Raw genomic sequence first — 12,840 nt, forward strand, 5'->3', positions numbered from 1 at the left:
TATTCTGTTATATGTTAAATTGTTGAACACTGATTTAGTATTTTCTACAGAATAGTATTCAAAAGTTTTAATGTTGGTTTCTATACAAACACATATTTTGAAGACTGCAGACTCTGACATCTAGATTTATTTTGTGAGGAGATTTGCCTTCACTGCTCACATTGAAGATACTTTGCAGCTGAATTTTCCTCCAGAGCTGCTCCTTCTGATCCCTGGCCCCTAAGTGGTGGAACGACCTTCCCACTGAAGTCAAAACAGCAGAGTCCCTGACCTCCTTCTGGCGATTACTCTAGACGCATCTTTTCAGACTCTACTTGTAATTTACTCATTCATTCTCCTGTAAGATTGCACTTCACAATGTTTTATCTTACTACTTGCCTTGCATTACTAGTACTCGTATTGTTATTTTGATTTCCCCTATGCTCCCTTTCCCTTTGCCCTTGACTGTAACCTAACATCTTGTCTGCACTCGGCTTTTACAATCCAGGATGTAAGATGTCATATATTGTATACACTTGTGTAAATTGGAATTTGTAAAATGTGTTATGCTTTGAATTGCACTGTAATATGTAAATTGGAATTTGTAATATTTTGTGCCATTTTGTACTTTGTATTGCGCTTATATGGATAAAGGAAGTTACTGAATGGATCCCAAGAGATGAAAAACGATTAGCAGGCTTGACATGGAAAAGAGAAGCTGTAGATCAAAGCAAGTGGAAACATCTTGGGGAGGCCTTCATCCAGTAGGGGATCAATATAGGGTGATGGTGATATACATACAAACACACAGACAATCCCTCACTTATTGTGTGTAAAAAAGCTTTTATTTTATAAATGTAACAGTTTTATAATCTTAGACATTTACACCCATAATACATACTACTCAAAGTGAAAAATAGATTTCAGAAGTTCATGGAAAAACATGGAAGCATTTTTTTTTTTTTGGATCTACATGTAAACAATGTGCATATCATAATACAGAAGTTCTAATGTAACTGCATTCAAAGGCTTTATATGTAAAGAAAAAAAAACAAGAACTGGTACACAGACCATTTAGTGTTTCTTTTTTTTTTTTAACACCATTTTACATAAAACACTATGTATAACTGATTGCTTTGTATAACTACTGTATAGAGATGAGTATAAAGTTTAACTGAATTTTCATCTGTAGGTGAACAATGTCAATGATGGGAAGCCCCTTTGAGAAAACAAAAACAAAAAAACACCTTGTCACAATGAAAGACGGAAACAAACTAAAGGCAGTGACAGTCTCCCCCGCACATGACAGGTACAGATTAGACGCACAAGAACACCTGTCGTTTATTAAGCTGTGTCCTTTGCTTCAGAACAGCTGCTGTGACCTTTGTTAACAATGTAATAAGCACAGCTTACACATGGAAAGGAGTATTTTCTTTAATCTTACTAAGCGAGAATTACAAAAAAAATCTAAAATTAATGTCAGAGCGTTTCCAGTCCAGAGAATAAAATAAAACTTCTTGTTAAAAGGTTTAATCCTTTAAGGAATAATATAAATATATATACCGGTATGTATTTTCAAAAATATATATAGCGTTTCTTAATCTTTAAACCTATGTATGCAGTGCTGAGGTATGAGCAGAGCCATAGTCCCATGTACTGCATAATCTATATTATCCTCTATTTCAGGCAGGAATGCTGCAGTCTGTTTTTTTTTTTTTTTTGCTCATGTCTTGCTTTTAAAATCTGTGTTTATTAATTAATCAAATAATTATATAAGAAATACCTTAATTTAAAAAGTTTATTTTTCAGGCTATCTAGCTAAGCAAACATATTTGAAAGAAATTCTCTGCAGCCTGCGCTGTCATTCGCTATAGAAAGGGGCAGTATGCCATCAGTTACCCTGCAACAGCTCCTGACACTCACACCCTCACAGGATCTCCAAAGTCCATCTCTGGTTCAGCTTCCGTTCATCAAAGGTATTGAGGATCACCTGGTTTTTGTCATACTGTTGACCTCCTGTAAAAAATAATCATAAAATAAATGCCATATCATTTTCACCTACTTCAAGCAATTTTTGTAATTCTTAGTTTTACTGGACACTGGCGAGTCAGATTGGATTAAGATTGTATCACTCAACACTTTGTTTTACAGTTCCTTAAAAATGTATAATGCAGTTGATATTGAGTAGGAGTAAATGTGTAAGTCAAAAGAGTACAATGCACACAATAGTACACATAGTACTAAAATGTACAGCCTCAAAAACTTCCCTCAAAGATGCATTTAAAAAACTCTATATACTCCACATACATCTGCAACACAGAACAAATTATGTTTGCTTAGCTAAAAAGTTCAGATCTGTAAAATGAAACTATTTTAAACTCTCTAGCATTTACTGAAATAACTATTCACTTATAACAATGCTTCTCTAATTTCACAACAAAAGCTGTCTTATCAGTTACCCTACAAATATATAGAACCAGCCACAAGATGGAGCTGTGACCCAACAACTTCATAAATGTTCCCTGAAAACGCAGTTAAAGAGTAAATAAGCAGGTATCTGTGGGTAGTAATTTATAATTATACACAGAAGGGTTTCTGAATTCAAGCTCTTAAGAAATAGAATCACCAAATAAGCAACTCGATTCAAAGTTTATAGCCTCTGTGCCTTCTATTACACAATAACATTAAAATAACACGCATAATGTTCTCTGCTGCAGAACCCCTCTCAGTGAAGGTCACATCATTCATACTTCACAACCCCCCAGTTACTCCAGAATAGCCTGAACAGGACCAGCATGCTACTGCACAGAATGCGTCTCTCTACAAGAATGTTCTTGACATTTCCCTTGTCATGCTGTGTGCTTTTCACACCCTTGTATGATCAGTATGTAAGTTAACCAAACAAATGATTGTTCTCTGTCAGTCTGCGCGTTTATTTCCCCCCCAAACGAACGGTGGTTTATTTCTCCTACTGTTTATGTAGACATATCAGAGCTGCTAAGTGCATCAGATAAGATTAAATGCTGTATATATTCTAGAATTAAGAGCTAAACAAATATATATTTATAATCCATAGAAATATATCCTGTCAGTTACTGGTACGACTACAGTGCAGGACTACACTGGAGACAGCAGAGCAACAATCACTCATACAGAGAAGAGAATATAACACGCTGTACGAGGAATAAAAGAACTTCAGGTTCAGGTCAGGTTCTCTTCCCTGGAAGGGATTGTTCTCACCCACAGCTGCTATGGGTTTCATGTTACAGGCTTCATGATTTAACACCAACCTGACACACGTTTGGCTGGTGTAAATTGCAAAACTCCTTTAGATGTTTCATTAAGATGGCGCCCATCATACGCACTGAAAAGGGGTTAGATTGCTCATGCCAGGAAGCCTTGAGAACAGCTGTAAATTAAGTGTAATGGTGTGACCTGTCACTCAGATGTCGGGGATAGGCACCAGCGTGTTGGGCTCTTCCTGCATCAGTCTGCCCTCCAGTGTTGGGAGAGACAGAACAGGGTGTGGTGCAACATTCACTCAGCACATAATCACTTCTGTTGTTTTTGTTGTTTTTTGATGTAGGAGGATCATTTAACACGTTAAGGACCGTGGTCTTGCATACACAATCATACAACAGAAAATTTAAATGGGAATTATAATAAATAATTAGAGCACATTTAATTTGCAGACATAAATTAACGTGACTGCTAATTGTTCCTTATAGGCCAATTCATGCATTTCTTTGTGAATAACCTGGTAATCTACTTGGTCTCATTAACAAACAACAAGCACAGACACTGACACCTCAAACAGCCCTCGCTCTGAGAATATTCAACTCCTGTTTACTGCAGGTATGTGTTGTTCTTGCCCTGAATGTGTGTCCAGGCCTCAATAATGCATACTATTCAATGGAGAACATTTCAGGATGTTAACTAAAGCCTGGAAAACAATGTTTCCCTATAGAACCATTTTTGCCTTTAGGTCATAAAGGAAGCCTCAACCCCCCACTTCTAACCTGATACAATCTGTTAGAAACCAGCCAAAGCTGTGTAACCTGACTCACTGACCTCCGACCTCTACCTGCAAGAGCACTGAAGCTGCAGATGAAGCAGAGGAGAGATCCTGCATTATAAAGCACATAACCGATTTAAATGTAATGTTTACGAAAGTTCATACAGTAGGGAAAAAAGTATTTGATCCCTTGCTGATTTTGTACGTTTGCCCACTGACAAAGAAATTATCAGTCTATCATTTTAATGGTAGGTGTATTTTAACAATGAGAGACAGAATAACAACAAAAAAATCCAGAAAAACGCATTTCAAAAAAGTTATAAATTGATTTGCATGTTAATGAGGGAAATAAGTATTTGATCCCCTATCAATCAGCAAGATTTCTGGCTCCCAGGTGTCTTTTATACAGGTAACGGTGAGGAATCAGCCCAGAACTACACGGGAGGATCTTGTTAATGATCTCAAGGCAGCTGGGACCATAGTCACCAAGAAAACAATTGGTAACACACTACGCCGTGAAGGACTGAAATCCTGCAGCGCCCGCAAGGCCCCCCTGCTCAAGAAAGCACATGTACAGGCCCGTCTGAAGTTTGCCAATGAACATCTGAATGATTCAGAGGAGAACTGGGTGAAAGTGTTGTGGTCAGATGAGACCAAAATCGAGCTCTTTGGCATCAACTCAACTTGCCGTGTTTGGAGGAGGAGGAATGACCCCAAGAACACCATCCCCACCGTCAAACATGGAGGTGGAAACATTATGCTTTGGGGGTGTTTTTCTGCTAAGGGGACAGGACAACTGCACCGCATCAAAGGGACGATGGACGGGGCCATGTACCGTCAAATCTTGGGTGAGAACCTCCTTCCCTCAGCCAGGGCATTGAAAATGGGTCGTGGATGGGAATTCCAGCATGACAATGACCCAAAACACACAGCCAAGGCAACAAAGGAGTGGCTCAAGAAGAAGCACATTAAGGTCCTGGAGTGGCCTAGCCAGTCTCCAGACCTTAATCCCATAGAAAATCTGTGGAGGGAGCTGAAGGTTCGAGTTGCCAAACGTCAGCCTCGAAACCTTAATGACTTGGAGAGGATCTGCAAAGAGGAGTGGGACAAAATCCCTCCTGAGATGTGTGCAAACCTGGTGGCCAACTACAAGAAACGTCTGACCTCTGTGATTGCCAACAAGGGTTTTGCCACCAAGTACTAAGTCGAAGGGGTCAAATACTTATTTCCCTCATTAACATGCAAATCAATTTATAACTTTTTTGAAATGCGTTTTTCTGGATTTTTTTGTTGTTATTCTGTCTCTCACTGTTAAAATACACCTACCATTAAAATTATAGACTGATCATTTCTTCATCAGTGGGCAAACGTACAAAATCAGCAGGGGATCAAATACTTTTTCCCTCAATGTATTTATTTAATAATAATTTGCCAACCTAAAAGAACTCAATTACAAATACCTATTTGATTACTTCTAATCACACTTCATTTGAAACTATCTTGTGTGGCGATTAATTTTATTTCATAATGCTTTATCTGTTCGGTTTATTGAACCTAGAGAAAACTGAAAATACTCCTCCGGACACTCGATTGATTTCTGCATCACACTAAAATAATAACCCAATAGCATTGTTTCAGATGAATGGTGCCGATACTTTATTCTACAGCTACGTACAAAACAGTTAACACTGGTACTGCCTTACCTTTCACTTCCAGAACGAACTCGGGCTTCACGCTACACCTTATCACCCCATCAGGAGATATAGTCCAGAAATGGTTCTCTTTCCCGGGCTCAGGTGAGAGGGACAGCCTGCAGCCAGCCATGATTATACTCCCTAAGGTTTCCAGACAGCAGTCCTCCACCATCTGCAAAAACAATAATAATAAAAAACACAGTCCTGTATAAGCGGTAATTACACTCATGCATTGAAAGGTAACTGTTTAATGGTAAATGCTTAGTAAAATTGAAGTAATTCAGCTGGGTAGCAAACTTGGTACTGGTGACAAACATGCGCTTATGTGCTTTTTAAATTATTTTGATTAGCCTCTTCATGATTAATGCTTACAGAGCTGGACTATTAATCAGCAAAAAGATCCAGTGGGTTCAATATTTAGGTACAAATGCTGCATCAATCTAAACATACTGACTTGCTGGTTTTGGTGCCTTGTGTGAAGATGCAGCATGCACATACCCAAACCACCCGACGTCTATGGCAGGTCTGCACTTGTTAATTAAAGGGATTGTCGTTGGGAATGGTTTAATTAAAAAAACAAATTAAAACAGTGTCAGATTCCAGATAGGGGCCATAGATATTTCAGTAATTTCTATTCAGAGTATTAAAAATCACATTGCTTTCTAAGGAATGACTAATAATTTCAGTTTTAATTAAGTACAGTATGGTAGTTAAAACGCAAAAACTAGATGTGCAGAGTCCTCAATTCATAGCAGAGCAGACTTTCAACTATGTAAAATGAGCAATGAAAGGAATATATTTGAGGTAATAATAATACCTTGCATTGTAAGAGACCGTCTTGGTAGAGCCAGATCTGGTCCAGTTCCCCCGTGTCCTCCAGAACCAGAATTCTCATCAGATTGAGGTTGTCAACGGTGCCACTGATCGAAATCAGCGTCCCCGTTTCCTTGTTCCGAATCTTAAAGTAATGTGGTTTCTGTGGAGATATTATAATTCTCAGTCTCATCTAACATTTTTTAATGTTCTATATTTTATCTGCACCACTAAAAACATTATCAACTATCTTTTGTAGTTTGGTAAAAAAACATGTTTTTATTTATTTCACTTATGATGAAAATAAGAATCTAACACAGTATATTATACATCTTTCAATATTTTATTGCAAATATTAATACACCTTAAAAATTTTCCTCCCTAGCTCTTTTCTCTTAATTTCATGACTAAAAGGTTACTTACAAAACAAGTTGAGAAGGAAATGCTCTTACAAACATCAACATTGTCTGGTTGTTTTTTGGCAACAACTGTCTTGACATTTACACTTATAGCAAAACGTCTGAATTCAAATAATCATGTGTTTATGAGATGATACCAATAACTGGAAAAACACACTTATGCCGAGAACTCTTTGCTTTCCAAAATGTAACCTACAAGTTGTGAAATATAGTCTAATATAATATATAGTCTTGTAAATGATATTTTGCATTACATCATCTTCACTATATGACAAGTTATAATATTTAATATCAAATCTCACCTGAAACAGGGGGCGCAAGGATCCTATCTGGTGCCATCCACTGAACCTGTGCCAGTCCGCAATGTCACTGGGCTGCAGGAGAATCTGACGGCCTCGATAATTACTGTGTTCATAAACTATCCACCTGTGAAAAATGTGTTTACATGGACAATAATATAACGTTTAAGACCTGCAGTAATAACAAACGTCAAGATTAACCTTTTTGCATTCAGTACAAAAGGCCCCCCCAAAAATGTATAAATGACATCTACTTGAGAAGTAATATGAAAGAAAGCACACTCCTCTAGGATTAAGTTTGGGCATACAGTGTGAATTCCTCATGTAACTGACATGCTATTTTATGATCATAACCTCTATGTGACAAAACCAGTTTATAAGCATCTAAGATATTTCCCTGAGACCAACACTTGAAAGCTCACTGATCTTACTGTGGTATTTTAAAGTGAATATGTGATGAGCATAAAAGAGCACCTTTTGTTAATCTGTACAGAAACAGTTACATTGACCTTATAAACCGGATTTATGTTACAGTGGTCATGCAAACAACACTGTGTCCTTATGGCAGGACTTTGCTCTTGCTCTTTAACTATATGGTCTTTAATTATTCCTCCATGATAAAAACAGAAGCAAATTCATCCCAGTGAGGAGAGAAGTGCACTCACATCCCTCCTTCCACGTGCACAGAGAAGACATGGTTACTGCCGCCTGCCAGCTGCAGGTTTACGGCTCCAGCCTTCAGAACCATCCTCCTTCCCCTGAAGTTGCCCTGAGAGAAGAGTGTGATACACGGCTGGGAGAACTCCTGCGGAGAGAGGGACGGATCGTACAAAGGGCACAGTTCTGTTACTAGGATTAGACAACACAGACCATCCCACAAGAAGACAATATCATTTTTATCTCCCTCTATGTTATTCAGGTTTCAGTTCAGGGTTTATCATAACAGATAGACCAAGCTTGTCTTTACTTACAAAACCAGTTTTCTGTATGGATTGGATAGATGTGTCCACACTGGGACAGCCCAGAGCTGTCAGGTCAGGGTAGTCTCCCTCTTCCAGTACATATAGGTTTCCTTTGAATTCCTGGCCTTCATATGCTATCCAACTGATTAAACACACAGGGCAGTTCATTGTTATTCACTGCTTATCCAGAAATGCAACCCTCCTTATAATGCCAATTCTAGAAAGGGCGCTGTATCTGGCAGAAAGCAGAGTTGGCATTAAACATGATGCAAGGGTGGTGATATAAAGGCACAGCTGATAAAAAGGACAACTCTATAAGCACAAATCATTAAAATATACCAAGGTATGCTTTGTATTTATTCATACATTTGTTGGCAAAGTGGAATTGACTTGAAGTGTTGATTTAATGTTAGGTTAAGATATATAAATATTTGTTTTCATCTTCACTTCATTTGAAGCTCTTCATTAATAATTTGTCTGTTTTTACCTTTTCAAGTTAGTTGTGAGGATTCCCACAGACTGTTTCATTTCAATTCAAGTATATTTGTAAAAGGGCTCAATATTGCATTTGACTTTTTAATAGATTTTTTAATTCTATAATGCAACTACAGAATTACATGCAGATGCCTCATACTGATTGTGTTATACAGTTTAGCAAAGAAAGGGTTAATGGATATTACATAATACCGTACATCATGTCCTAGAACAGCAAACACTCACATGTTGAAAGTAATCAACGGAAAACATTAATTTACAATCACATAAACCTTTGACTGCAGAATCCTTTTTGTTTATTTTCTTAATTAAATCACCAATATTGGCATGTTGGACTGTATTAATTACTGTCTGGAAAAGTCTTCCTAAAAAAAAAAGCTTCAGTGGGAGCAGAATGGGACATCTATGTAGTACAGTCATATTCTTGCCAGATAAAGTTATTTCTCCCACCAACCTGCCAGCCAAAACCTTGCAGGAGCTGAGTAAGAATGACTCCGGAAGAACTGGCGAATTGTCCTCCACGATGTGGCTGATGCCTTGAAAATCAGGCTCAGAAAATAACTGAGCCTACGACAAGGAAGCAAACGCCAGTCGGTTAGTTTTTTTTAATTAATTCAAAGTACTAGCAGTCACTCAAAATCAATGCACACAGGCACTGCCAAATTAGGTCAAACTGTTTATATAAGATTCAAAAATATATCTTTCTACTTTTGTATTGTAAACCAAAGAATAATCTCCTTAGCACAGAATACTATAGGAATTTTTTCTCTATAATAATTTAAAACTTAAAATTATTTTTCATTTTTAATGGATAAAATAAAACTATATAAGGCACACTCATTCTTTAAACAATTTGGAACTGTGGCCCTTTTATTAATATCGTCCAATGTAATACAGAAGTTGAAAACAGTCCAGAAAAATGTGTGCTTACCTTAAATTTTGGAGTTGACCTACCAAAAGTTTCCTGCAATTGAAATGAAATAATCAAAAGAAAACCATAAAAATGTACATAACTCAAATAAGGTAAAAACCACCACAGCACAGCACACTAAACATCAATTGCATATGCAATAAAATATTCCAGTTTTAATTAAAAAACAAAACATGTAAGGATAGCAAAACATATGTTTAACGTAAACATGTGATGCAACAGTCTGTCATTTTGCATTACATGGTTTACCCTCTTTACAAGTAAACAAAAAAAAGATAATGAAGCTGTGTTTCAAGATGTCTGCTCAGTTCTACAGAGGCTATGCCCTGGAGATGGCAGCCTGGCTCACATTGCTCACACGTGATCCAGGAAGTGCTGTCATCAAAGAGCAGTGTGAGAGATGTGCACCTGTAGTTGGCGTTTCTCCAGGAGCCAAGAGACACTTCATCTTAGTATTATTTGTGCATGCACAAATACATACAAAGACTTTTAAGACTAACTGCATTGGACTGGTACCCTCAAATTCCATAAAGTCATCAAGATGTGAACAATGAAACCAAAACATCCAGCCATTTTGCTGAAACAGATGAAGGAACACTTACAGATACAGAATGCCATGATCTTAGGAACCTTGTCAATTTCTCTGTTGACAAGTTCCCAGAAAGATTTATATGTATTTATTTCATCTGCATAACCTCAAGGGGCATTTGTGGTGAATGTGGATCTTTAGGAATCTACATCACTCTGCCATACAGATGACCAGGGGAATTGAACACACTCCTTGAACCAGGGCTTGTGATCTCTAGCTCAAGTAATCTGTTCCACTTCGGTTCCGAGCTTAAACTTCAGGAAATAACACTCAGAAGATCAGGTCATTTTAAATGCAGCTCAGCAGTCAGAAATCAGCAGAACACAGAAAGATTGTAATAACGTTTCATAAAAGGGATGAGATGATAATTCCTATGTTCCTAAATATGTTTTTGATGCAAGAGAGTTTAAAAACATTGCAATTCTTGAGAAGGAATAAAAAGTGGAGAACTGCCAGCATGTTTGGGAGGACATAAAAAATAGTAAATCTTTCTTACCACAAATACAGGCTGAAGAGAAGAGATTCTGAAGCTCTTTGCTCCCCAGTCCTCATAATTACAGTAGAGTCCTCTTTCTAGGATGTACAGTTCTCCACCAAAGTTAGGATTCTCAAAAGCCAACCATCTGTAGTAAAATAAACAAGATAAGAATATACAAACTGAGTAAACAAAGGTAGGACATGTATGTATTAAATAATACTGTACTTAAACATTACTTAAAAATTGGAACAGGAGATAATGGCATTAATAATACAAAACTCTCAGACTGATGCCTATTTTTTTTGTAAACATCTTGGTTGTTCAACATATGAGGTTTTGCATACCTGGCAGGCAAAAAGGACAGTATGCTGTCAACAGAATTAAGGAGAATTGTAAGAAATCCTTTATATACAGCTGTTCATTAAACAGACTTGCTTTTTTAATATACCTTTCAGAAGAGCAATTATCTCAAACCTTCCCTTTCCTCCAGGGCATTTAGTCTGTTAAGTGATATTGCGTTCATGTTGGACCACGGCTTGCATCATAATTACACCAAAGGCACGCCTGTATCTGTATATGTTCAGTACGTTAAGACAAATGGCTCAGGCTCTATGAGATCAAATCAGCAGCATGACTACACTGTAATGCTTGTCAGGTGTTGGGTGGATAATACATTTACAGAACAAAACAGAACAAAAACAAAAATATCCTCCAGCTGCTCTGTGGCGGACCACCTCCCCAGTTATTAGCATCCAAACAGGCCTCCACTCTAATTTCTAATGGTGGAGTTGCAAGATGTTTTCCCTTTATTTGGCACACCCTCTGTCAGACAGGAATTTCAGCCATGCAGTTTAGTGGAAATGTTAAATCCTGTGCCAAACACTCCATGCCTCTACCTGGGAAAACCTTAATTATTTACAGCCATACCATGATGTCTTAATAATGAGACCACTTGATTTACTGATGAAAAAATACTTCCTCTATGTCACTGTCCTTCCTTTTATTAAATATATTTCTAGCATGCATACGTTAATGAATTACGTATCATGAATACCTAACTAACTTTTAATGGGTTTTAATGCAAAAACAAAACGTACTACTGCATGAGTTAAATCCTACGCTTTTGTTTCTTCCTTCACAACATCTCTGATATTTTTACATATCCTTAAATCAATAAAATGATAAACTGTCTTCTTTCTGGTCAGAAAAAGGTGTCCATAAGTTGCCCCTATACCTCTGAAGGGTATGCGTCACCACATAAACTGGTTGTCATTAGAACTTCAAATACATACGTCAAATATTTACACTGAGGTGTGCATGAGCAAGTAAAAAAAAGTGGTTTGCTTACAACTTTCAAAACGTCATAGAGAACTTACAAAAACTAAATTGTAACATTAAATTGTTTTTAACATAACAAGTTATGTATTCTAATATTACACATTACTTTAATACTCTGTCAGAAAAAAACTGTTCCAAGTTTCATTAATGTGTCAATAACAGATACATTTGTAATAGCTTGGGCCTCTTGTTTTCCATCATTAAATGTTTCGGTTATCTGTTTAACAATGTTATGTAACAAAAAGATATATTAATATACAATTCATATAATATATATTATATATTAACAGTAACATTGGTTTAATGTTGTTGCTTAACACATTTGTCAAGTAAAATTAGCCATGTCTTACATTTTTTGACTCTTGTTGACATGTTGATTCTACACACTTTAAAATATATCACTGACTCCATCCCCTTTAATTACAGTGAATATAATCTTGCATATACATACATTATAATAAGGCGTGTCCTTTGTTTGTTTTATTGCATGCATTGACCGATTATTGTCAATCAATAAGTTGGGTTTGACCCCAACAGCCCATCATATAAATAAATAGGCCCTAGTTGTTTTGTCTCAATAATGCATTAGGCTGCTTTGCTGAACTCTGTTGTGACTTATAATACTATAATTCCTGTAACTGCCTCCAAGTGAGCATGATCCAAGGTTCTAGACATTAGAATGCCTCAGTTGAGTATATAACCGTAAAAGCACAGCCATGTTCAGCTGTTAATGTGAAATGTATGTGGCCAATAATAACAGACACAAAGGGAGACAAATGAAAACATTATCTAGGCTGACTCTATATTAAATTAAAATCTGCAGCAAAA

At 36.9% G+C, this 12,840-nt stretch overlaps 1 protein-coding gene across 3 annotated transcripts in view; it reads right to left on the bottom strand.

The window, feature by feature from the left end:
- Positions 1-802: 802 nt before the first annotated feature.
- crybg1a (crystallin beta-gamma domain containing 1a) overlaps positions 803-12,840 on the bottom strand; it is a 72,260-nt gene continuing 60,222 nt past the window's right edge. For all 3 annotated transcript variants that reach the window (XM_066701605.1, XM_066701614.1, XM_066701623.1), the window contains 9 exons: positions 10,693-10,819; positions 9,608-9,640; positions 9,131-9,243; positions 8,191-8,323; positions 7,885-8,024; positions 7,223-7,346; positions 6,506-6,664; positions 5,698-5,860; positions 803-1,995 (listed from right to left, as the gene is read on the bottom strand). In XM_066701605.1, the coding sequence (XP_066557702.1) occupies positions 1,907-1,995; positions 5,698-5,860; positions 6,506-6,664; positions 7,223-7,346; positions 7,885-8,024; positions 8,191-8,323; positions 9,131-9,243; positions 9,608-9,640; positions 10,693-10,819 (1,081 nt within the window). In that variant the 3' untranslated portion in view covers positions 803-1,906. The remainder of the gene's footprint in view (positions 1,996-5,697; positions 5,861-6,505; positions 6,665-7,222; positions 7,347-7,884; positions 8,025-8,190; positions 8,324-9,130; positions 9,244-9,607; positions 9,641-10,692; positions 10,820-12,840) is intronic.

The sequence above is a fragment of the Amia ocellicauda genome, chromosome 1 (assembly GCF_036373705.1).
Source record: "Amia ocellicauda isolate fAmiCal2 chromosome 1, fAmiCal2.hap1, whole genome shotgun sequence".
Classification (NCBI taxonomy): Eukaryota; Metazoa; Chordata; class Actinopteri; order Amiiformes; family Amiidae; genus Amia; species Amia ocellicauda.